The 25,257-nt window shown below is 42.5% G+C and overlaps 1 protein-coding gene across 7 annotated transcripts in view; it reads left to right on the top strand.

Annotated features, from left to right (window-relative positions):
* Positions 1–25,257, top strand: part of LOC113676135 (uncharacterized) — a 116,275-nt gene that overhangs the window by 62,874 nt on the left and 28,144 nt on the right. For all 7 annotated transcript variants that reach the window (XM_089189857.1, XM_089189856.1, XM_089189853.1 and 4 more), the window contains 29 exons: positions 278–616; positions 763–981; positions 1,334–1,453; positions 1,548–1,658; positions 2,006–2,179; positions 3,041–3,373; positions 3,634–3,963; positions 4,227–4,565; positions 4,651–4,842; positions 5,327–5,467; positions 5,756–6,088; positions 6,375–6,704; positions 7,169–7,507; positions 8,076–8,231; positions 8,470–8,625; positions 8,753–9,085; positions 9,309–9,641; positions 10,748–11,098; positions 11,407–11,727; positions 12,077–12,403; positions 13,073–13,405; positions 13,801–14,133; positions 14,746–15,075; positions 15,704–16,042; positions 16,805–17,455; positions 17,757–19,073; positions 19,510–20,163; positions 20,629–20,961; positions 21,256–24,882. In XM_089189857.1, the coding sequence (XP_089045983.1) occupies positions 278–616; positions 763–981; positions 1,334–1,453; positions 1,548–1,658; positions 2,006–2,179; positions 3,041–3,373; positions 3,634–3,963; positions 4,227–4,565; positions 4,651–4,842; positions 5,327–5,467; positions 5,756–6,088; positions 6,375–6,704; positions 7,169–7,507; positions 8,076–8,231; positions 8,470–8,625; positions 8,753–9,085; positions 9,309–9,641; positions 10,748–11,098; positions 11,407–11,727; positions 12,077–12,403; positions 13,073–13,405; positions 13,801–14,133; positions 14,746–15,075; positions 15,704–16,042; positions 16,805–17,455; positions 17,757–19,073; positions 19,510–20,163; positions 20,629–20,961; positions 21,256–24,882 (13,194 nt within the window). The remainder of the gene's footprint in view (positions 1–277; positions 617–762; positions 982–1,333; positions 1,454–1,547; positions 1,659–2,005; positions 2,180–3,040; positions 3,374–3,633; positions 3,964–4,226; positions 4,566–4,650; positions 4,843–5,326; positions 5,468–5,755; positions 6,089–6,374; positions 6,705–7,168; positions 7,508–8,075; positions 8,232–8,469; positions 8,626–8,752; positions 9,086–9,308; positions 9,642–10,747; positions 11,099–11,406; positions 11,728–12,076; positions 12,404–13,072; positions 13,406–13,800; positions 14,134–14,745; positions 15,076–15,703; positions 16,043–16,804; positions 17,456–17,756; positions 19,074–19,509; positions 20,164–20,628; positions 20,962–21,255; positions 24,883–25,257) is intronic.

Below are 25,257 nucleotides of genomic sequence, written 5' to 3'. Positions count from 1 at the left end.
ATATCTGAAAAAAGTAGTTAGACACGCAAGGCGAGAAGCCTTTTTGCATGTCCTGTTATAAAAAGTAGTCGTTGCGATTTTCCCATAACTTCAAACCAGGTAGAATTTGTAAAAGCAGTTGCAGGTAGAATATACTCTCGTAGAGACAACTATGTAAGGAAAGTATTCTTCATGTCGAGCGGAGCAAATTGTCGCCACGGTCAGTTTGTCACAGTTTCATAATCTTAGCGACCATATCTTTAGTATGGAACTGATAGCAAATGCTATGAATTTTAAGGTCATCAAAGAAGACATCGAACTCCATGCTCTTCTGTACGAAGAACTCAGAAAAGCAGGTTTTGACATGCTAACACGGGCAGACTCCATACCCGACAAAAGCAACATAGAGTTAAGACTTGCGGATGTGAAAAACCGCTGGGAAAGCTTAAGAGCAGGGATTGACGAGCGGAATAGGAGTCTTGGTAAACTGGTACCGAGCGTATTTGGCTACGTGGAAGTGCGAAAGGAGGTGATCACGTGGTTAAGCGAGAGCGAGAAGAAATTTGACGAACTGGCTTTGGGATTCGGTGACGTAGGCGACCTCACAATCATGTCACAGAAACAAGAACAACTCAAGGTGACTTGGGGGCTTATTTTACTTATTTATGTTTTTTCTTCTATTTTAGCACGGAGCTTAGGCCAAATTTCTTACGCTTCGTTAGGTTCGTCAAACTGTGACACTAAATTTAAATATATCTTTAAGATTTAACTTTCGTTTGACAGGCTTTGCGTGAGGACATGGAGAACCACAGACCAGTGTTCCAGAACCTTTTGGCCATGTCCGAGGCTTTGATTGGCGTGTGTCATGAGCTGTTAATCAATAACGACGTTGTCATGGTGATCGGTGAAGTGGAGGAGGTTAAGAGACGATGGGAGGCGTTAAATACGAAAGTGCTCGGTGGAGAAAAAGAACTGAGAAATTCCAACAAGACCCTTGCATTGGTGTGTACCGACTTTGTGTAAAAGTGCATTTTTTTACTCTTGCAACGTTCACTTTAATTGCAGAAATGCGTGTCTTTTGTGAATTTTTTTTCTGTCAGTCAGTCAGCCTTTCATTAATTCCGTCTGGCATACTCTGAGTTGGTTTCTTGCTCAATTTGTCATTCAGAGAGTGAGAAAAGCAGTGAGGCAGTCCAGCAATTAAGCAAACAAACAAAAAAACAAACAAACAACAAAACAATGAAACGTAAACTGTGTAAAAACATTTGATAGCTAGATTCCCCCTTTACAAGGGTTCATACTTGGCCTTTTTTTTTTCTAAACAAAAAAATAACTAATGTTGTCTTGGCTTCAGGTGCAAGAAGCGTTACAACCGATGCAACAAGTCATGGCTGAAGCAGAGGGTATTCTGGGAACCGAGCCTAAAGTCGGCTTTAACATCGGACAAGCTAAGGAAGAACTCATCAAAGTTAACGTAAGTACAAAACAGTCACAGTGTTTTTGAGAAATTTTTCGTTTCGGAGGCAATTAACTGAAGTTCATGGATGTGTGTGGGTCTTTGTCAACAGAAATGCATTGACGTGTTGGAAAAGACGGAAATAAAGTTACTGAGATTGTCCAAGCAGGTTACCAACAACGAGTATATCATCACTATTATCAAAGACAACAGAGTCATGCAGGTGATTAAGACAGAAACTTAATCTATTCCGGCATAGTCTATCTTCCCTTTACTCGATACACCCTAACTTAAAGATGCATATTCTCCATACTGTTCTCTATACAGTTCCTAAAGAACTAACAAGGAGAGTTTGTATAACAATCAAGAGCATCTTTAATTGGTGATCATTTCCTTGATTCTCGTCAACTTTACGTTTGATTCAAGGGTGAGACTGTAAAGAGAAATTAGAAATCAGTCATATTTGATTAAAGGGTTAAAAATCCACCCATAGCAGTTTGTAGACAGAAGAAGGATACTGAATTCAACAGTATACCAGTGCTGAGGAGCTTGCATCGTTTCTCTCGACAGATTCGCTTGAAAGAGAGAAAAGTCAAACTGGAGAAGTACATCCGGACCGTGGAAGTTTTCCAGGGAGCTGGAAATGAGATTGAGACGAAAGTGATGGGTATCATGAGTTTTGTTTCAGTTGAGGTCGTTGTCACAGACTTGGACAACATCCGGGACCAATTACAACACGTTCAGGTACATTAAAGAATAGCTTACCTCTACCATCAAAGGTTGCCGACTGACGTTGTCTGTTGACTGATGAGAGAGTTTTAGATCCACGCTTATCTCTGAATACTGCTAAGAGTCACGTGAAAAGACTCTAGCGGTCACGTTCGCCGTTTGCCGGCCACGCTTGAACTTCGGGCAAGGCACTTTCAGGTAGTTGAACTCCATTGATGCTTTTTTCCTTCCTGTTCGAAAGTTCTCGCGTATGTCCTGTAAATATATGTGAGGTAAAGTCTTTACTTCATAACCAATCTGTTTGGGATGCTAGAAAACCAATCTTTTGGCCACATTTTGTATTTGAAATGAAGGACCTCTATCCTTTGTGTAATTCAAGATGGTGGCGCACATATCGATTTTTTTTCCAGGTGAAAGCCGACGTCGGTCTAGAAAGCTGAAAGTCTCGAAACTTCTAACCACAAACTGCTGACCGCGATTTGACGTTTGCGGTGAACACACCAAACGTGGATCTAAAACTCTCTCATGACGCGCTTTTGCCCTGTGGCCTTTTCCTAAAGGTTGTCATAGTAGGGAAGTCCTACATAAAATTTCGAAATTGCTTATGTATTCACTATATAGCCCTTCACATAACTCGTTCTAAACTCAGTGGTTTCGTTGCAAGGCGATAAACTTTGGAGTCTTTCTTCGCATACATTATGCTGACGCTTATTGTTAACTTTCTCATTTATGAAGACCTTAAATGTTACGTTCCTTGCGAGAGATTTCCCAGAACTGTTAGTTTCCTTGTTGCGCAAAAGCAATAAAGTAGAAAAAGGAGTAACTAAATTAAGCTATCTTTCGAAACGTTAAGTAGTTTCTGTTTCATCTTGCTAGAATCTGGAAGAGGAGGTTGTCATTCATCGAAGAAAAATTGACACTATGGAAGAGACTGGCGAATGGATCATCAGAGAAAACAACGGCGAACCCGAAGTCATCAGCGAAGTTCACTCGAGCATCAACCGAGCGAAGTCGACCATCAACGAAGTGACGGTGAAATTGACGGATCGTCGCCGAAGACTCGAAACGGCGCTGACGGAGAAACAACGAGTGTTTGACACCTTTGATGACTTTGACAGAAGGGTTGTAAAGCTGGACAAGTCTCTGACTCGAGCTAAACCTGTATCAGCCGAGTTTGTCGTCATAAAAGAACAGAGAGCATCTCATGAGGTTAGTTATTGTGCGACGGAATGTATAAGTTTAACGAGCCTTGAGGTTCGTTACCGCCTTAGCTTATTCCAGTATCTGTAGCGTAGAGCGGCCTGGAGTGTTGGGATGCAAGTCCAACGTTAAGTTTCCGTCTCACAGCTCTCTGGTACCCATGTATTCTCCTTTATCGTCCTTGATGGAGGGAGGTATTGTGAGGGTTAAGTGCCTTGCCTTAGAGCACAACTCATCGAGCCAAGTTGAGACACGTTTTCCTTTTCCAGATCGTCACTCGAGAAGTAGGCCGCCTTCGCCCAATCTCCGACTACCTCTTCCCAGCTGCAGAGAGTCTTCTTGGCAAAGCTGAGGAAGCCCCGGATAAGAAACAATTTGAAACCCGTGTGGTAGCCACCCGTTCCCTTTGGGAAGGAGTGCGAGTTAGAAGCGACAGTCGACACGTTGTCATTGAGCAAGTGTTTCCATTGGCCCATAACTACGATGACGCGTACCGCGCATTGAACATTTGGCTCAGAGAGACAGAACAGAAAGTCATCAACCTCACTCCAGTTCTTTGCAATTTCGAAAGCTTGAATGGTCAACGCAAGAATTTAACGGTGAGAACTTTGATTTGCTTGAGTATGGCTTGGGTTTTTTCCATCAGACTTTCTTTTTTGATCGATTTTAGTAAAAACGACAACAAGAAAAACAAGAAAATAGTGATGCAGTGCTTTGCGGACTAGGATCTGAGTCTAAATCTTCTCCTATGTTTCCTTATTTTTCTTATCGAGAATTCTCAGATGAAGTCCGTTCTTCGGAAGGTAGAAATAATTTTAAATTTTATCATTGGCTAACGTTTAATTTTTGTTATGGCTTCTAGGCTCTTCAAGAGGACGTCAAAAATCACGCACCGGTTTACGAGTTTTTCATTTCAGCGGCGACGGCCCTCAGCAACGCTTGTGATGCAGCTAACATCACAGAAGGATTGGAACCCATCAAAATGCTCAACCAAGAAGTATCAAATCGCTGGCAAGTCATGACAGCTGTCGTGGAGACCAAGAAGAGCGAGATTGACAATGTCCATCAGAAACTGAAGCAGTACGAAGACGCTGCTGAGAAAGTCAAACGCATGTTGAACCGCGCCGAAACCACTTTGGCTTCCCCAAGTGAATTAGGAGCAGATGTAAACAAAGCGAAAGCCAACAGAGACACAGTAAAGGTGAGTCGGAATTCGAGATCTCTATCATTTGCCTCCTACGTTCACTTTTTTAACACGTTTCTTATTTGATTGTGATTTCGTTTAGACGTTATTGTCTGTGTTTGAGAATGGTAAAGATGACGTCGATTCCCTCAATGAGGCTGGCCAGAAGCTTGTTCACAGCGTGGATCATCAACTGGTGAACTCTTCGCCCGTACAGGATCAGCTCTCTGCTTTGAATGCTTCTTATAAAGACCTTTACGACAAACTGGGGGCAGAAGAACTTAAACTCGAACAGGTGCAGGGATCTTTTAGCTTTGTTAAGTTTCCATTGCCAGTTTTGCATCTGTTGACAAGCAATACTGTCAAGTCAGAGAACTATTCCCTTTGAAACTGAGTTAGCGCTGACCGCTTACGATGTCAATGGCAGACACGGTTTTGGTCATTCTTCTGCGATTTTTTTCAAACCTTGTTCACTGTTGATTTTTCTTTAGATTGTAGTGTTTTTGATGGAACTATGGCTAGTGATGAGGCAGTTTTATTGTTTCGTGAAGCTGCTTTTACACCAGCTAATTTTCCTGATGATTGAACTTGATAAAGAAAACTGTTCGTTTTTCCAAGTATCCAAGAGGACTTCTAGTTGTATTTGAAAAGAAAGACTGTAGAAAGGATTTCTCTTAAACTCTTTATTACACCATTAAATTTCGTCTTCGACAAGAAACTGTGAAATGAAATACCCTACTGCGGATGATGAATTTTTCATCTTTCCATTCAACTTGTAGGTGATCGAGAATGCAGAGGATTTCCAGACTGCTATTTTTGAATTTGAAGCCTGGCTGCCCAAAGTTTCAGCCGCAGTTCAGCAGTTCGAGCCTATTTCCTCTAATCTGGGTGGAATCAAAAAACAACTGAAGGAAGCTGAGGCAAGAATTTTGAATTGTTTATATTTGTCTAGCACATACTGAAATGATGTCTGTCGTTTTCTGTTCGGTCAATTTCTCCAAAGAATTTTGAGTATTTTATGAAAACCATCTTAGACCGGTCCTTTACGTTTTGCTCTGGAGCTTGTTTGAAAGTTTTTCTTCGAACCGGAAAGTAACTAAAGCCTCAAATAGACCCTGGGTCATTTTGATGGTGAGACGGAAACCCGTTTGCTGCATAAGTAATCGAAAAATTAAATAAATTTGCAAATTTTTCCTTCCATGCTACAGGATTTGCATGACACTTTAGAGGAAAAGAAACCACTGTTAATATCCGCTGAAGACTGTGGTCACAGACTTGTTGAAGTATGTCCTGAGGAACAGACTATAGACGATGTGGTCGCCACCAAACTGGACCCATTACAAAAGGCTTACGAAATACTTTCCGCTGCGGTGGTGGAGAGAGTTGGCCAACTTCAGGTGAAGCTTGTTCAGTCCCAGGAGCTTGACGCGTCGCTTGCTGACGTCATTCGTTGGTTGGTGGAAATGGAGAAGACACTGAATCGACAGGAACCCATCGTAGTGCAGCCTGGGAAAGTCAACAGACAGAAACAAGATCAAGAGGTGGGGTATTATTAGTTACTTTGTAAATGCCTTTGTTTATTTCCAATATCTGTGCATAGCATAAGGTGGTTATTGCGACACTGATGTAAAAGAAGAAGTCTTCGTTTTACTCCCAGCAAGTTTCAGCAGGTCTCTCTGACAAGTGGCCAATACTATTTGTACTCTCGGGTGGAGACGAGCAAGGCACTCAAATCCCTCACTCTGAAGTGTGGCGCATAAACCGTTGGACAAGTGAAGAAAGAGATGCTTAAATATCAATCCGACCAATGCCTTTTTATTTCTGCAGGTGTTATGTAAAGAGATTGCCAGTGAACAGCCAGTGATCCAACAGGTTGATAGTGACGCCAACCATGCAATGGCATCTATGCCAAACGGGCCAGAGCGTGACATATTCAAGTACAAGCTTGCAGACATCGACCGTCGCTTCGCTGCCGTGACGGAAAAATCCACCCAAAGAAAGCAAACTTTAGACTCACTCCAGCCTCTAGCAGAGCAATACAGTGAGGTTTTTCAGGCGTTTACTCTTTATTTGGAAGGCGCAGAAGAAAAAGTGGTGTCACTGAAGAAAGTACCACGTGACGATGAGAGTGCTGCTCGTCACAAAGCTGAAGCACAGGTAACATACATTTGACGATAGTCGTTCGGTGACGTGGTGGCGTTCGACTTTTTCGGTAGAGAGGGAGAGTTACTTTAGTTTTTCCGGTAAGGTTAGCCAACGTCGGTCATTATTCAGTGAGTCAGTAGGTAATTTGGTCGCGCGGTCGGTCAGTGAATCAGTGGGTCAGTCATTCACTCAATAATTTTGTCAGTCGGTCAATTAATCAGTCTGTCGGTCCGTTTTTCGGCTGGTCGGTCTGTCGGTCTAAAGCAGTTTGAGTTTTGAAGCAGAAAAGAGTTCTATTTCCCACTTATTTTTTGTAGTTCAAACCACTGGCAATTTATTTGGAGAAAAAGAGACTGAAATCGCATTTGAAACCCGAAATTATTTAGATATTGGATACCAACGTTTTAAAAAATGACTTCATCCTTTAATTTTTTTTTCTTCATTAGGATTTTAACGTTTCATTAATTTTATTTCAGGCATTCGTAGAAGGAGTGGAGAACCACAAGGGTGTTCATCAAATGTTAAACATGGCTTCAAAGGCCCTTATTGATTTTTGTGAGAACAGCTCTCTCACTGTAGACACGTCACACATTATAGATGAAGTTCAAGATGCTAATACGCGCTACGATAAGCTCTCCAGGGCAAACTTTGATTTAGAGAAGCAGACCCGGGTTGCTGAACAGAGTATTGAACCATACCAAAAGGCTCTGGAACCTGTCGAGTTGACGTTTATCGCAGTTGACAGTTATCTTGAGTCTGAGCCCGCTATTGGGTTGAACGTGGAAAAGGGCAAAGAAGAACTAGTGAAAGTTGAGGTAGGTTGAGTCTGGTGACATTTTCTCTTTTTTACAAGTGACGTTCAAAACAAAATTACTTAAAACGTTAAGGAACAATTCAGTAACGCAAAACAAGTAGTCAACTCGATAGTGTTATTGGTTTTGCAAACTGAACCTGAAACTGAACCCGAGGTTATCACAAAAGCCATTGAGAACAAAGATAAATGTCAAAAGGATTCAATCAGAACTAGAAGTAGACAGTTTGCATATCCAGTATGCACATTCCCTTTAGTGTTCCTTATACATTTCCCTAGACGCTGACAAGAAGAATTTATTTAACAGTCGAGAGCATCCTTCATTGGTGTTCATTTCCTTTGTTCTTGTTACCTTAATGTGTGATTTAGGGGTGGTAGTGTGGGGAGAAATTAGGTAATAGTCACTCTAAGAGGTTACAAGGTTAAGTTAACCTGATATATTTAAAAGAAGGAAAAGTTTTCTGGACCAATCACGGCGTGGAGTGAAGACAAACCGCTCCAAACCTTGATGATATTCGACTTCCACTGAAAAACAGCCTCCTTTCTGACACGTAAATGTTTTCCACTCCCAGGAACTTCTAAGCACTCTTGAGGAACAGAAAGCTGATCTGGAGGTGGTCGAAATGTCAGGCCCTCCACGGGTCGAACAAGCTGTGGATTTAGCTGAAGAACTGGCCACTGTGTCTCAGAAATATGAGATGAACGTCAACAAGTTAAAACGCCAAAAGGTACGGTTTAAAAACACGTTTCTGCATTGCATTCTCACCTTTGTACTTTGTAGTTTGTAGCTTTTGATATTGGTCAACTGTGGACATTTATGGGTGCTGCGTGAAAGGCAAATCATAAAATGGTGCGAACGTTTACTCTGCACAACAAACAACATCCCATAATATCTATAATAAGGTGCAATTCTCTAACAAAAAAACAACAACAAAAAGAAGCTTACTGTATATTTTTTGTGTACAGGTTCGATTGACAAAACACGTGGAGAAGCTAATTCTGTTCATGGAGGTGCATCGCGAAATCGAGAAGTGGCTGGAAGGAATGTCAGAAACGATCAGCGGATTATTACCCATCAGTGAAGACAGCGACGAGGCCAAAGCACAACTGGCTAACACTAAGGTAACACTCTCAGGACTACGAAAAGTGTCCCCTAATGATCCCTATTTGAAGTTATCTGATACCAGTTTTGCGGGAGCATTTTTGCAGTCGACATTAAACCCATCGCAATCTTTGTTTTTGCTTTCAGGGTCTTAATGACGAATTCCAGAAATACCGCGCAAAGCTTGACGTGCTCGAAGAAATCACTGATTACCTCATAGTAGCAGAAAAAGATGATCCTACTCTTGTTGCTGAACTAAGAGAGAAGTTCAGCGCGGTGGAAGAGCCCTTTGAACGCCTACACTCTGTTGTGCTACAAAGACAAGCCCGTCTGCAAAACATAGTCATTAATAGTCAAGACTTTCAACTGTCACTGAGTGAAGCTCAAAACAATCTGAATGAATTTGAAAGGAGCGTTGCTCAGCTAGAGCCCATCAGTGCCATTTACGAGGTGGTTCAACGACAGAAAGAAGATCATGAGGTAATTATGAATAAAAAGTAAAAGTGAGGATGTTCATTAGCACTGACCACTCTTTCTCCTGGTTGAAAAAGTTTCATGCTATTGGTTCTTATATGGGGCATTTGTTTTCTTTTGCGAAAAATGTTTGTTACGTCTATGCGTCATGCCCAATATGCTGCAATATCATACATTTTATCTCGCATCCAGAACATCCCATTTATCTACTATGTTTTGTTATTTTAAGGGTCTGTACCTTGAGATCACCTTGAGAGAGGTTGTGTTCAACGAACTTCTCAAACTCGGTCGCGAGGTCCTGGAAAAGACTGCCCCAGGCCCAAACCGTGAAGCTCTTCAAAAGGACCTGAATGACGTCGAAAGCCGGTGGACGGAAGTGTTTTACAGTACAACAGAAAGGCAGGAGGAACTCGAGGAAATTGTACCACTGGCTCAGAAATACTCTGATTCAGTCAGTGATTTACTTCCATGGCTAACAGAGACCGAACAGATGGTTGCAGATTGTAACGCCATGATTGTTTGTGAAAAACATGCGCTGATAAGGGAGCAAACATTTCTTAAGGTAAATGGGTGAAAATTCTGTAAAACGTACATTTTTTCATCTGAAGTGCTTATTGCCCCTAATCTTTTCCCCATGTACTCTGGGGATTTAAATGTCAGCATATTGGTTTTGTGCAGTTAACTCGGGACAACTGTCAATCTGACGTCGCATAAATGATTTCGGGTAATACGAAAAGAGCAACTCAACATTTCCTCAGATGATTAAAGGGCTAAAGAAGGAAAGGGAGTAAGTTTCGTTTGGGGAGGGGGAGAGGGGGAGAGGGGGAGAGGGAGAGGGGGAGAGGGAGAGGGGGAGAGGGGGAGGGAGAGGGAGAGGGAGAGGGGGAGAGGGGGAGGGAGAGGGGGAGGGAGAGGGGGAGGGAGAGGGGGAGAGGGGGAGGGAGAGGGAGAGGGGGAGGGGGGAAGTACAAGATTATTTGGTTATGACAACTGAGTTGTTGATGTAAATTGGCCACCTTGAAGAGTCAGCTTTGGGATCTCTTAACGGTGGCTAGTTGATATTATCAACTCAGTTGATAAAACCAAATTATCTTGATTCAACCCTTTAACTCCCAAGATCTCATCAGTAATTCTCCTTACTGTCTGCCAAATAGTTCTTGTGATGTTAGTTTGGAGAATTCGGAATTGGATCGACTTATAATCCCCTAATTGATATTTTTATTCTCATCACTTGTCTGCTTGGTATTGTATTGATTTTGTAAGGAGAAATTCTGTCTTGGTCACTCATAGGAGTTAAAGGATTAACTAGACTAGTCGACTTGTGAATCTAATACCCCATTCACACCAGCAAAACATGTTTTGTTAAACTGGTTTTCATTGAATGAAAATTATAAACAGAGAACTGAAAAACTTGATTTTCCATTGGATTCAAGTACTAGCTAACTTGTATTTCCAATGTGCTACATTCAAGTCAAAAATATTCGGTTAAATAGTTTCTATGAAGAAAAAAAAATTAAACTGTGTTTAACAAAACAACTTTTAAACATGTTTAAGCTTTGGTGTGAATGGGGCATAAGTTAATGTTCCTCAGAGGGGAGAATTAACAATCAGATCTTGGGATATAAAGGATTATTATATAGAACTAAAACTTTACTTTCATTTGAACAGTACTTGCAGCAGTTCTTACAGGAGGATATAGAAGGACATCGCCCAATCTACCGCTCTCTTGTGGACAGTTCAGATGACCTGCTTGAAAGCTGCGAAGATCTGTCCGTCACCGAAGGAGTGATGCAAATAAAGGATGACGTCAAAGAAATGATTGACAGATGGAGCCAGGTAAACCAGTTCTATCAGGAGAGACGGCGTCAAGTAGCGGAAGCTTCGCAGGTGGCGAAGAAGTATAGAGGCTTGCTGCTACCAGTTGAAAACGAACTTAAAAGAGTGGCGAGAAAAATGGAGGATTGTGATTACGAAGGAGTAAATATTGACGTTGGAAAGAAAAAGCTTGCGACTGTTAAGGTACAGAATTCTGTTGAGTAGTTTGGGGAGATGATATACACGACTATAAATGTGTGGGTTACTTATGCAGGTAAGCAAGCTCTTGGTAAACCCCATGAAAACCAAGTGGTTTCTCATAATAAATTCAAAAAGGTCAAGGAGAAGGTAGTTTGAAGTCCTTCTTGTATTTGAGTTCCACTGAACCATCCCCCCTAACCTTACAATCCCCCCCCTTTCGTGCGTCGCTCGTTAACATCATAAACTAGAAAAACCGCCAGGCAATTTTTTTGTGAAAAAACTGATAGTCCCTCATGCATTTCCATGCGCAGGCTATCCAAGGCGAAATCTCTGAGTTGGAATCCCAGCTTGAATCACTGAGTGAACAACTTAAAGACGAAGGCAAAGCTCACTTGGATCTGATGCCTGTCAAACAACGGTTGTCTGCGCTCACTCAGCGGTGCATCGCTCTACGGAGAGATGCTAATGAAAGGATGGTGAAACTTGAGAGAATTCTGAAGGAATTGACTACGTTTGTGACAGCCACCGGGGAATTGAGAGTGTACTTGGATGGCGCATTCAAGGAACTCGACAGCTTGGGACCTATTCATAACGATGCAGAGGTTATTACAAAGCAGCTGAAAGAAGTGCAAGTAAGTTCACTCAGAGCGTATGTCGATTCATTATCTTAAAATCAAAACTAAACACAAATCTAGTTGGTCGGCTTATGGCAAATCCGAATGACGATTAAATTGCCTACCGTAACTCGAAGTTAAAACAAGCAAACTCCCTAAAGTGTGAAAAAAAAATTGTACTGTTCCTTTACCGAAGTTAAGCTGAAGCAATGCCGCGCTGGATTTTTCGATACGATTTTACAAGTAATATAACTTTTCAGTTGGTCTTTTGTGCGATACCTTTACGTAAGCCTTTGGTGATGAAAAAAGCGTCTTTCTCCTTAAACCTCTGCAAGTGACTCATTATTTTCTGTTATCGTTTATCAAGGAGCTCCAAGCCGAGGCCAATGCCCAGGTTGGCGTTTTATCATCAGCCGAGGTAGCTGCGACAACCATCTGCTCTGAAAGGAAAGACGACCTAAAGGCCACTCATGACATCAACAAGTCACTAGCTGAAGTCCAAACACCCATGCTAGACCTACTGGAGAGACTTCAGTCACGTGAGCAGGACTTGAAGAGTGCCCAGGAACATCTAGAAGCTTACAAGGCACAGCTAGAGCCTGTTCAAGAGGTGTTCTTTCAGGTTGAGTCCTCCGTGGAGGCTCAGGCCCCGGTCGATTTAAACAAAGGCGAAGATGAACTTGGCAAAGTGGATGTGAGTGAGATACGACTGGAAAACGTTTTAACCCATTCCAGACAGACACGGTGGCCTATTGCTGACCGCACTGGGCTACGGGTAGAAAGGTCCAGGGTCCACACCTGTTGGGCAAGGCACTTTCCTAAGACACTCGTAGTGCCTCTTCCCTCTGAGGAGTAGTATAATGTAATCTAAAAATAATTTCAGGGAAAACTGATGAATCCCTAGGAGGAGGGAAGGGTGGAGGGTGACCTTAGCTATGGTTGGGCCGTGCACCTGTTAGCGTAGACTTATTGTTTTAAGGGAGATATTAAAAATTCAGTTTCGGAGTCATTTCCGTCATTATTTTTCAGTTTATTTTATATGTATACTCCATCATTGTGATGATGACTACAGGAGTCGAAAACGTCTCGTAATTTTTGCAACCTTTCCACCTCATATTGTAATTGAAATGTATTCAATATGCCCATTTCGCTGTAAAGCTGTTATAACTGCATGACTTAAACTATTGGCTCATTTTCGTGGTATTTTTACGTTCATTGGTGACTTAGAACGGAGTCAAAAGAGTGGAACCTGAGAAATTAATGCTGCCAAAAAGTAAAACCAAATTATTTCTGGTTAGGTTGAACTGAAGCATAGAAAAAACAACTAAAACAATTTTTTTAACTCCTTCCCACAAATGCATAGACGATGATCAAAGAAATGGAAGAGAGCGGTAAACAAGTACGCCTGATGAGGAAGTCAAGCCAGCAGCTTTTGCGAGTCATGGACATTCAGTCGGAGCCTGGTACCGAGGTACAGACGGAAGTGGCTAAAGTCACTCACAAGCAACGTGATCTCAGGTCCAGTCTCAGGCTTCGACGCTCGAAAGTTGAGAAGAGCCTGCAGTTGTATGGAGAATTCCTGGAACAGATTGAGAAGGTCGAAAAGTGGTTGCCAGAGGGAGCGGAACGGGTAAAGTCATTAGATCTCACTGGCGGTGACCCTGAGACGATTAGAAAAGAGCTGGACAAGCTCCAGGTTTGTCTTTTATAGTGTGTTTGCATTTTGTCGTTATTGACTCTCTCTATCTCTTCCTGAGGGGAAGTGCGTCGTTGTTTTGTTTAAGAACTATTGAACTTCCAGTAGTGATAGGAAAGGAAATCTTCTCAGTCACACCTATAGTACAGAAATGTCGTGCAGACTGTAGATAAGGTAGATGAAAATGTTTTGCAAACGGAGATTGCCTTGATTTAACAACAAGGCTAGCCAACCAAGAACTTTTTGATAAAGGGCTAGGAGAAATAGCTTTTGGATCTGTAGATTGAAAGACCCGAACCACAGTGATGTGTGTCAGCAGCCATGAAAACAAATGTAAGTAAGTAATGCATTTGTAACAGAGTGGCAAACGTTTCTTTATTTTGTGGTATCTACAGAATGTAAGAGATGAAGTGCAAGCGAATGAAACGTCATTAGACAACACTAAGGCTTTAGCGGACAAAATCAAAGAGCTCAGTGGTGAAGACCCTACCATCAACAAAGACCTGGACGAACAGTTGCAAAAAGTGGAGCCACCGATGAACGAGCTTATTTCGCTCCTCGACGCACGACAGACCGAGTTTCAGACGGCACTGCTGCAAAGTCAGGAGCTTAAAGATTCCTTGGATGAGTTCGGTGGCTGGCTAGCGGCTACTGAAAACCTTTTGAACCTTCAAGGACCGGTGTCAGCCAGACACAAGGTCATTGTCGACCAACAAGACAAGCTGCAGGTAAATTACTTAAGCTCATTCCTCTGTCAGGCTTTGCCCACTGGTTTTTGTAATTGTCTTAGTAACTCACAAGGTCTCCACGCTCGTTTATAAGGAAAAAAAAGAGGTTATTTGTCATTTCAAAGATTAAAAAAGGGACCATACTCTTTAACGAGGTAATGCTCTCTAAAAACTTCCACCATAATTCAAAAAGGCCTTTTTTTCGATGTGTGCGCAGCAAATCATGCGTGAAATTATGCGCATTAAAGATATGCAGTGGGGAATGAACAGAAATATGAAAGGTGCAAGGGCTCGCTCAGCCCTCTCTTATAATCTTACGAGTGGAATCATAAGTTATAATGTAAATGGAGCGCAATTGGTTCCGGTTCATGGTTTCAAGTTAGCCACTGAGCTGTCCAAATCGTTCTGAGCCCTAGTAGTGCCCTTTCTTTCTGTTATATTTTACCTCCTTGACGTCTTTTTGTTTTAGCTGTTCAGGTACAGGTATTAGGAAAACACCCTCTCCCCCCTCCCCCCTCCCCCCTCCCCCTTTATATTTCCCAGGATAATTAATTTGCCTGTCGTGGAAGAGTTCTAGGGTAGCCATTGATTTCTTTTCTTGCATCTCTTTAGGTGCTTGAAAAAGATGTTGAACAGCACATGCCAGTTCACGAACACGTTATGGAAAAAGGAAAAGCAATGCTGGACAGTATGAAACCTGGACGTGAGAAAGACAATCTGCAACAGAAGCTTGAAGATCTTGATACTCGCTGGAACCAACTCTCTGAAAATATCAGTCAACGAAACCAGAAGCTGAAGAACGTAGAACCTTCTGCAAGCAAATATGTCAACAGTTTTGAACCCTTCACAAACTGGTTAGCAGAATCAGAGGAGCGTTTGAAAAGTTGCGAAAAGATCCCGGAAGATGAAGAGAGTACTACACAACAAATTGAGCTGTTAGAGGTAAGTTTGGTTTTTAGACTGAACTGAATACTTCAAAGCTCTTACTGCTGTGATCGACATATTGGTTCTTCTCAAATTTTTATCTCCTTTATAACGTACTGAAAGATGTGACGATTACAGACTAACTTATCATCTGGGTTTTGTTTTTCGATGCAATGCTCAATTCTCTAAAGCACATTCCTAGCAGGTGTAAAGCAGCTAGAAAGGAGAATTGGGTGTCAGATCTTGAGATTTAATGGTTCATGACACAATTGTGGAGGATCACATGGTGCGATATCCACGATCATTGATATCGCCAAGCGTTTTCGGCTTAAAAAGTTTTCACGTATTTTATTTCTATCGAAATATTTGAGGTTAAGTAATAATACAGGCGACATTATCGTTCAACAAATCTAGTGATGTTAAAGGAAAGTTGAACGAGAATGTTCTATGCGTTATTTAACCTTATCTGCGAAGTGTTTGTGATGCTTTTGTATACCAGAAGTGATTAACCCTATATTTAGCAAACTGGCGATGAAACAAACTTATCAGACCAATTTATTGGGCTGGTACTGTTCTTGATTTTAGTTTCATGCCTATATCATTCAGAACTGCACTTTGAATAGTATATTTGTTTCGTTTTCAACAGACTTTACAACATGAAATTCTGCTACACATGTCAGAACATCAGACATTCACAGAAACATCCACTCGCCATACGGACATATGCAATGACAAGGAGGTGACAGCTGATTTGTCAGTTTTAGAAGAGGAGATCGCATCCGTTGATAAGCGATGGAATGAATTGTGTGCCACTGTTGGCGAACGCCTCCGGACTTTAGAGAACGTACAAGAAGATGTCCATCGACATCAGCTGGTGCTTAATGTCGTGAAGAAAACACTCATAGAGCTTGAACAGATTGTGTATGTTGAGTATATCTTGGTCTTGGATCAGAATAAAGCTAAGCAGGATCTTGCAGAAGTTAAGGTAAGAGATAGAAATAGTGGATATTCAGGTCGAATATTTTGTTAGTTTCTGGCAAGTTCCTTCTTTGAAAAGTTGTGAAAAATCTGCTCTGTAGGCTTAGAGCTTTCATGATATTGCGTTAATTTAAAGTGACTCTGAAGCTTATTATAGATTATTATCATTATTATAGATTCTTCAATGCTTACTAAAAGATAAATCACGTTATGCTGGTTTTATGATAATTCTCTGGTAAAAAAAAAAAACAGCGGTCACCGAAGTCGCATTTGAGCTGAGAGGAACAAGAATTTAAAGGAGCTATAGTGTTCCTATATAAACCTGAAAATAATCACAACTTGTTAATGAACAATTTTGCGTTTGATGGATACCTTTCTTAAGGGAATAGATAAAAAGTTGCGTTAGTATTGATTCGTCGGAGAGTTGGTGTTTGAATCTCTCATGAACTTAGTGTCCTGCCACGCCGCTGGCACAGTGTAGAGAAATGAAACGATTTTGCTCCACTCTATACAGTGTAGCTAACTCTCTTTGCACGAAATAGCAGGTCAGTTTTTGTGACGCCTAACGCAATGCAGTGTTATCGATAAGGGCTTAAGCTCGCTCAGCCATAAGCCTGGAAAAGTGGAAACTTTTACAGGTGTTCCTTGCTGTTTCTAATTGATAAGAGTTTCTGGTGATGAAGGATGACTAATAAGCTAACAATAAACGTAAGTTTTCCTGCCACCTCGGAGTTACGTGTTTGAGTCTTTTTGTATGTTTTCCTTCCAGAAATCTATTGTGCTCCTTAAAAATCGACGACCGGATTTGAAAGATCTTGAAAATAGCGGAAAAGCTTTAACAGAAAAGACTGGCTCACCTGAATGGCAGGAAAACGTGGCAGTCATGCGTCAAAAGTACAACACCCTGGAAATCAAGTTACACGAACGGGAAGACTTCATGGAGAGAGTTGTCCGTCACATTGTTGTCTACACGACAAACACTAAGAATGTTGAAAGGTTCATTCCGAAGGTTAAAGAAGAGATTGCCAGTCTGCCACCCATCAGTACCGAACCAGAAGTGGTCCAAGAACAACTTCAACAAGCTGAGCAGTTGCAGTCCTCTCTTGTTGACGAGCGGGTCTCACTTGACGGCGCTCAGGAAGCCGCTGATTGGTTGGCTGCAAACTGTGACTCAGAACCTCTAGCGAAGGAAGAACTGAAGGCCAGAGTTAGAGTTTCTAAAGAAGCCATAGACGAGCTCATGGCTGTTAATAACGAAAGGCAAAACGCTTTGAAGTGCGCGCTAATGCAATCCAAGGAGTTCAAGGCTGCTTCAAATGACTTCCTCATCTGGCTTAATGGTGTGGAAGACAGGCTTGCGTCTCAACCTCCTGTGACGTCAGACACAGACTCCATCCGGGAACTTAAAAAGGATCACGTGGTAAGATTTTGAACCAAATCAAAATATACCTCATGGTTGATCGATTCCTCCATACTTTCGCCATCATCTTCTGCGTTGTAATGGAACTGAAGATCAGTTTAACACGTCGTGTTCCTCTAAAAGAGAGATAGTAGATCCCTGTTCCTTTCTGCGCTGATATTTGTTACAGGCAATCATCATTTGCATCTTACTGCGTCAGAAGACGTTCAAAGAAGTAGACTTGGCTCATAATCCAATACCATCTGATGTGTACAGTTGCTTTTACGTTACTTACATTGGTATTATTTGTCTTTTTTAACAGCCTGTCAATGAAGACGTACAGCAACATGAGCTTGTGTTGGCCGCCTTAAAGAAGTCAGCAGATGATGTCCTTCAAGCGACGGAGCCTGGTAAAGAGCGTGAAAGAGTAGAGCAAAGAATGGCCCAAATTCAAAGCAGATGGGACAATGTTCAAAAGAACACCACTGACCGTAAGACTTTGCTAGACCGGATAGACCCTGCGGCGCAGGATTATGGAGAGAGCTTGCATAGCTTCTTGTCCTGGTTGATAACCGCCGAAAAGAATACAGCTCTGCTGAAGTATGTTCCATGTGACAGAAAGGGTCCTCAGAAGTACGAAGAGTTACTGAAAGAGATGGAGAGTGACCTGCATGAAAAGGAGAGCGCTCTCATTGAATTAGATCAGATCGCGCGCTCGTTATTGGAATTCAACCCAGCAGACGCCAACATCGTGAATGCAAAAGTACAGGACGTACGGAATCGGTATGTTGCGCTTCAAGGCATCCTCCTAGAGAAAGCAAATAAACTTGAGAAGATCAAACAGGTTTTAGAAAACTTCAACTTCCGCAGACACGCTGTTGAGGAGCTGGTTGTGCAGGGCGTTGTCGTGTCCGCCTACAAAACACCTTTAATGGACGCCGACAAAATTGCCGAGGAACTAGCCTTGATCCAGGAGTTACTTGATGCTTTCGCTGATCAAGAAGAAGAGTTGGTAGTGGTTCAAAGTGTAGGAATGGAGCTCTTAGACCTCTTGGAAGATGATGCCCCAGATGCCGCCATTATCAGAAACCAAGTAGATGCCTTGTATACACGATTCCATGTGACAAGAGATCATTTACAGCGAAGACGAGCGCAGCTGGAGAAGCACAACCAGCACCTTGTGACCTTCAGGGAAAACATCGAACAGCTAGAAAACTGGTTTGAAACCTTCAGTGCGACCGTTGAAGACCTAGAACCAGTCAGCACCGAACCGGAGAAACTGAGAAAGCAGTTGGCTGAAGCGGAGGAACTGCAGCGTGAAATACAAGAAAAGACATATCTTCTGAAGAGTGCGCAAACAGAAGGAGAGTGGATGATGGAACATAGCAAAGAAGACGAAGACATGGTGATTGATGTGGTGACCATTCTAAGTGGATGCCATGCCAAGATGGATCGCGTGACCGCTTATATTGATCAGAGACATTCTCGACTGCAGAGCGCAGTCATCGCGAGTCAGAGCGTCGAGGTAACCTTCGCTGAGTTTGTCGATGACTTGAGTAGGATTGAAGAGCAGCTTGCTGGCATGAGGCCAATCTCTGTGGTCCGTGATACACTAAAGGAGCAAGAACGGCAGTTTGAGGTAGAGATCAGTCAGATTTTTTTTACAAAGCATTCTCAAGATTTAAATTGTATCGCTAAAAGATGCGGCTTCACAGATTTATCAATTGTTCAAGTTTCCTTACGTCCAGAACCAACCTAGTTCCTTATATTTTATATTATAGCACATTTGAGTTCCATGACCTCGACTGAAATTTGAATTGAAAGTTCATGTGCAGGCATAAAGAAAGGGAAGGACGAAAACGTCCCCTGTTACTTCTGGAAGGAAGTTTCTCTTTTAACCCTTTAACTCCCAAGTTCTTATAGTTAATTCTTCCCTCTAGCTACCACACATTTCCATGGGAATCAGTTGTGAGAATTTGATGTTCAATAAAAATCAAAATTTTTGCCTAAAAGTTTGAACATTCTCGTCACAATTTTCAACACAGTTAGTTGCTAAATGCGAATTCCTTTTACAGATCATGAAAGATGACGTCAAAGATTTAGACGAACTAGCTAACGAGCTAATTTCCCGCGTGGAAAATGTGTTGGAGAACGCTGAGCCCAGCCCAGACCGCGATGCATTACAAACAAGATTCGAAGATATGAAGGCTAAGTGGGGTGACGTCAAAGATAAAGTTAGCGCTAGAGAAACAGAAATTGAAGAGCGAGCCCCAGTCCTTCATGACTACCACGATAACATGGAGGACTTTGTCGCGTGGTTGACAGACCTTGATAACAAGATCTCATCACAGAGCCCTGTTTCATGTGATCCGAAGATGATAGCTAAACAGCTCCAGCAGGTAGAAGCTCTGAACAAAGATCTTGAATTACACAAGCCAGAATTTGAGACCGTGAAAGAGATTTCCTCTGATGTGATCAAACGCCAGCCAGATGATGTGTATGTTGTCGAGGCGCAATTGCAGTACGTTATCAAGATGTGGGAAAGCGTTTCTTTCCGCCTTAAGGACAGGTCAGACCAAATTAACAATGTCAAGGACATTGCAGAGGAGTATCAGAAGGCCCAGAGACCTGTGCGCGCTCTGTACGCATGGGCAGAAGAGGCTATAGTACCGGCAGAGGCAATTGGTTCGAACATTGAAAGAGCTAAACAAGAACTGAACAACACAAAGGTTGGTTTTCATTTTTCAATATCTACTTTTTTTTCTCGGCGCCCTTTTTAATGCGGAAAATGTTGAAAGATTTGCGAGTTTCGTGGACGATTAGTAAAGCTGTGCGAGTAACGTTAAGCAACTCATCCTTTACAAGCCTGGCAACTTCGCTACAAACAGATTTCAGGAAATGTGATGAACAGCTTGTAACACAGGGGTTTAAGGATCAACTTGCAGTCTGCCCATATTGGTTTTTCATCAGTTAAGTTCAGAAAGTATTTCTGATTGAACTATCGATTCTTGGTCAACTTTTGATAGGTCCAGAAATCTCGTGTCACCTTTTAAATCTATCATATGCAGGACTTTTGATTTAGGCCAAATACATTTACTTACGAAAAATTTTCGTACGTTCTTTTGCGTTGCGTTCCGTTATTGATTGGTCGTTGTAATGATTTAATTTTGGTCTTATGACGAAACTGTTTACAGGCGTTGCTCAACCTGATGGCCACGCGTGAAGCTGATATGAAACAGGCACAGAGACTCGGCCAGAATCTGGTTCTAAACTCAGATTCTGCATCTCCAGAAGTCTCATCACTCAAACAGGAAGTTAGAGAGATCCCAGAGAAGTACGCGGACCTTAAGAACCAGCTCACAGAACAACAAGAGCAGCTGGAGAGAATCATCCAGGATAGTTCAGTGTTCCAAAAGCAAATCAGAGAGCTGGAGCTGTGGGTCACGGAAGTCTCTGAGAGCACAGCTATGCAAGAGCCTATCAGTACTAATCCGAAGGTTGTGCACAAACGTCTGGAACAGACTGAGGTAAATAGTGGAAGGGGGAATGTTTGTAGAATTAGGCAACGGACCGAAAACTACGTACTCTATGATTGGACAGAGAGACATCAACCAGTGGCAAGCTTATTAAATTGTTAACTCATATGAAACTGGTAACTTATTTGACATTGTTGGCTTTTAATGAAAACAGAAGTGAACCTAATATTGTGATTTTGTCTACGTTACGTTGTTTGTGACTAAATGTTAGGTCTTGTTTACGCTTTGTGTTTCGTTTGTGACAAAGTTATCTACTGGTTTTTCCTCTTCAATTTGATATAACAGAACTTGCAAAACGAGATAGCCAAGCAACGTGCCGCATTGGATCGTACGAATGACCTTGGTAAGGTGATCATAGACAACAGTGGTGATAATCCTTTGGTGGTTGCTGATGTACAAGGGAAACTAACCAAGGTTCGTGTTCAGTTGGATCGCTTGGATGCCAGAATCGAACAACGCCATGCTATTTTACAGAACATCCTGCTTCAGATTCAGGTCTATGATGTGATGTTGGATGAGTTCGTTACCAAACTTGAAGAGATGGAAGATGAAGTGAACAAGTTCAGGCCAATTTCTGCCATCCTGGAAATCGTAAGCGAGCAAAAAGAACACATCCAGCGAAGTGTCAGCGACAACATCACGAGGAAGCAACCTGTGTTCGATAAGATCTTGGAAGATGGGCATGGCATGTTGGAAAGAATGGAAGCAGGCGACGAGAAGGACGCGCAGAAGGAAAAACTAGAACAGATGGAAACGCGGTGGAATGAGATCAAGGAGAAAACAGCTGACATGCAGAAGCGTGTTCAGGTGGTTCATGAAGCTTCTCAGAAGTATGACCAGAGGGCGACAAACTTCAGGGAGTGGCTCCAGGACGCAGAGAAGAAAGTAAGCAAGATCTATCCTGTTTCATGTGACGATAACGAATTGGATGAAAGGCTTGTAGAACTTGATGGACTTGCTTCTGAAATAGAGTCGCATAATTTAGACTTCGATGAGTTGAACGAGTCGGCCAGCACTCTTACGGACGTGTGTCAAGCGGATGGTGATGTGATCAAAGCAGATTTCAACGAGCTTAAGAGCCGCTGGGACGCATTACAGACTGCGGTGCTGGAGAAAAAAATCAAAGTTGAAGAAGCCAAAGAGGCTTTTGAGAAGTACCAGAGTGCCTTGCAGCCTGTACAAGAGGCTTTTACTCAAGCAGAAGACGCTTTGGCTTCCCATAAGCCAGCGGGAACTGACGCTGACAAAATCCAACAAGAACTGGAGCAGATAAAGGCCCTGGTATCTACTCTGGATGAAAGGAAAGGAGATATAAAGCAGCTGAATCAGTCTGGTCAGCAGCTTTTGCAACAAGCTGAAGACGACGCGCCGTCCACCCTGAGTGTAAAGGAACAACTGGTAAGCACTAACGGCAAATTTAAAGACTTGCCTACCAGACTCAGCGACAGACAAAAGGAACTGGAGAAAGCGCTTGAGGATACATTGCAGTTCAATTCATCACTGGCAGAAATAGAACAGTGGCTGCCAGAAACTGTCGAAACTGTTGAAGCCCTTGAACCTGTAAGTTCAGAACCGGAAAATATCAAGGAGCAAATCAGAGAGACCGAAGCCCTGCATGATGGGGTGAAGAGATATTTGGTGCGCCTGTGCGTTGTGGAAGAGACAGGTCAGCGGCTGATCGAGGACAGTATGCAGAATCCTGACGCTGTAGCAGACATTCAAAACAACATGGAGAAAGCTCGCCAACCACTTGATAAACTCAGTGCAAAGTTGGAACAGAGAAGTCTTCGATTGCATGACGCCATGATGCAATCTCAAGAATTCCAAGAAGTGTACGACGATTTCATTGCTCGTTTAGGGACTCTCGACGACATCCTTCAAAGCCAAGAGCCGATTTCTCCGGATTATCCAACAACAAGACGCCAAAAGGACGAAACAGAAGAGTTCAGTGAAAACATCGCTCAGATGCAGCCAGTTTTAGATAAACTTTTAGCTGTAGGGGATAAGGTTTTGGAGACATCGGATCCTGGAAAAGACCGAGACGCTGTACGAAAGAAGTTGGACGATCTTAAAGAGAAATGGAAGGATGCTAAAAGAAAGGCCTCGGAACGTGAGGAAAGTATTTCTTCTGTGATTCCCGATGCGAAATCGTTCCATACTGGAGCACAAGCGTTTGACTCTTGGCTTTCCGAGACGGAAAGAAAACTTGCCGCCGTCAACACCGAATCTGTGAGTCCAGAAGAACTGACTCAACAACAAAAAGTGTTCGAGGATCTTAAAGAGGCTATAGAGAGTCATCAGCCGGACCACAAATCATTGAATAACACCGCTGACTCACTCATGGACAAATGTAAAGATAACAGCTATTTTGTAGAGGTGCAAATTAAGGACTTAAACAGACGCTGGGACGAACTTTTCAAGGACATGGAGACAAAGGAAACTGACCTACAAACCGCCAAGGATACTGTGGATAAATACCGAGATGCCTTGGGAGCTGTTGAAGAAGTTGTACAGAAGGCTGAAACATCGCTTGAATGCCAAACACCGACCGATCTCGACGTCAGTAAGAGCAGGGAAGAACTTGCAAAAGTTCAACAAGTCGTGGATGATTTGGAACAATGTGAACCTCGTCACAAAGAGATGCAAGAACTTGGAGAGAAGTTACTTCAAGGAATGAATCCCGATTCCGTCGATGCCGTGATGTTGAAGCAGCAGTTAGGTAAAGTTGGAGATTCATACACAACTGCTCTGGCACGAGGCAGAGAACGCAAAACACAGCTTGAGAAAATCATCGTGTATATAATAGAGTTTACGGAAAAATACGAAGTTTTGATAACTTGGACTGAGGAGATAACCATCGTGATCGAGACCTTTCATGTTACAAGAACTAATCCGAGTGCTGTGAAGAGCCAGTTGGATGAAATTGAGAAAATTCAGGAAAACATTGTGAAGCAAAAATACGTCCTCGAGTCCGCGGATGATGCTGGGCAGCGGTTGGTGGAATGCTGTGAAAATGAACCGGCAATTGTAATGGAGGTCAATAGTAAAGTATATAAAGCAACAACCTCACTGGATCTCCTCTCAGCCAAAGTTGATGACCAACAAAAGAAACTGCAAGAGGCCGTTTTACAGTCGCAAGAATTCCAAGAAACACTGGATGATTTTGCTGAGAAGCTGGCAAAGTTGGAAGATGATGTGGCCAAAATGACACCTGTGTCTTCTCAGTATGACGTGTTACGCGAGCAGAGCGAAGACATTGAACACGCTGTTGCCGATGTAAGACAACTTGAGCCTGTGTACGAAAGGATTTCTAGGAACGGTGAGGACATTTTTGCGAGTCTTGAGCCGGGAGAGGAGAAAGATGAACTTAAGGAGAGATTGGATGATCTTGTCTCTCGTTGGAATGCGGTGAAGGGCAAGGTTGATGATCGGAAATCAAAAATTGATGAAGTTGTAGTTGTAGCAAAATGTTATCATGACTCACTGCAATCGGTTCTTCCCTGGATGAGTGACTCTGAAACCTGGGTCGATTCCCTTGAGCCAGTTTCCTGCGACGAGAAGAGTATCGCAAAAGAGAGGAAAACCTTGGCTACTTTGGTGCAGCAACTCGAGGAGCACAAGCCTGAAGTCGACGCTGTTAATGATTCTGCTCGCGAGCTGGGAGACCTGTGTGATGACATACAGGTTGTCCAAGCTGAATGCAAGGATGCCAACAAGAGATGGCAGGTGCTAACAGCGAATCTGACGGTTCGACAACAACATTTGGAGAGCGTGGCTACGTTGCTTGAGCAACTGACCAATCAGCTTCAGCCGATTGAGGAGAAACTGGACGAAGCAGAAGCACTAGTTGATGCGCCGCTGGCCAACCTCACCGACGCTGAAAAAGGAGAAGAAGAGCTCAGGAAAATTGAGGTAATGAAGTTTGCCTGGTAAAACATTCACGGTATCAATCTGTGAGACGTGTTCTGAAATCTCATTGAATCCTATTATAATAATCAATTGGGTTTCGTGAATTTGCCAAATATTCAGAAATTTGCGCTCTGAGGGTTGTGATATCAAACTTATTTTATTCAGTCCCAGAATGTTTAATGGACTGATAAGTTTATTTTTTACTTTGACTTTTATTCACTGGATCTTATCAGTTATTTTTCCTTCTACCCATTACACATTCCCATGTAACCCCTTCTATCTAAGTTTATATTCTCTTTTCAACTGACGAATTTCGCGGCTGGGTTTTTGACTGTCAAAAGGGAGCTATGGAACAAATATCGCAAGAACGTTTGCCTA

This window comes from Pocillopora damicornis, chromosome 12 (genome assembly GCF_964200805.1).
Source record: "Pocillopora damicornis chromosome 12, jaPocDami1.2, whole genome shotgun sequence".
In the NCBI taxonomy this organism is placed as follows: domain Eukaryota; kingdom Metazoa; phylum Cnidaria; class Anthozoa; order Scleractinia; family Pocilloporidae; genus Pocillopora; species Pocillopora damicornis.
Note: the sequence above shows the minus strand (reverse complement) of the source record. Positions and strands in the feature narration are given on the sequence as shown.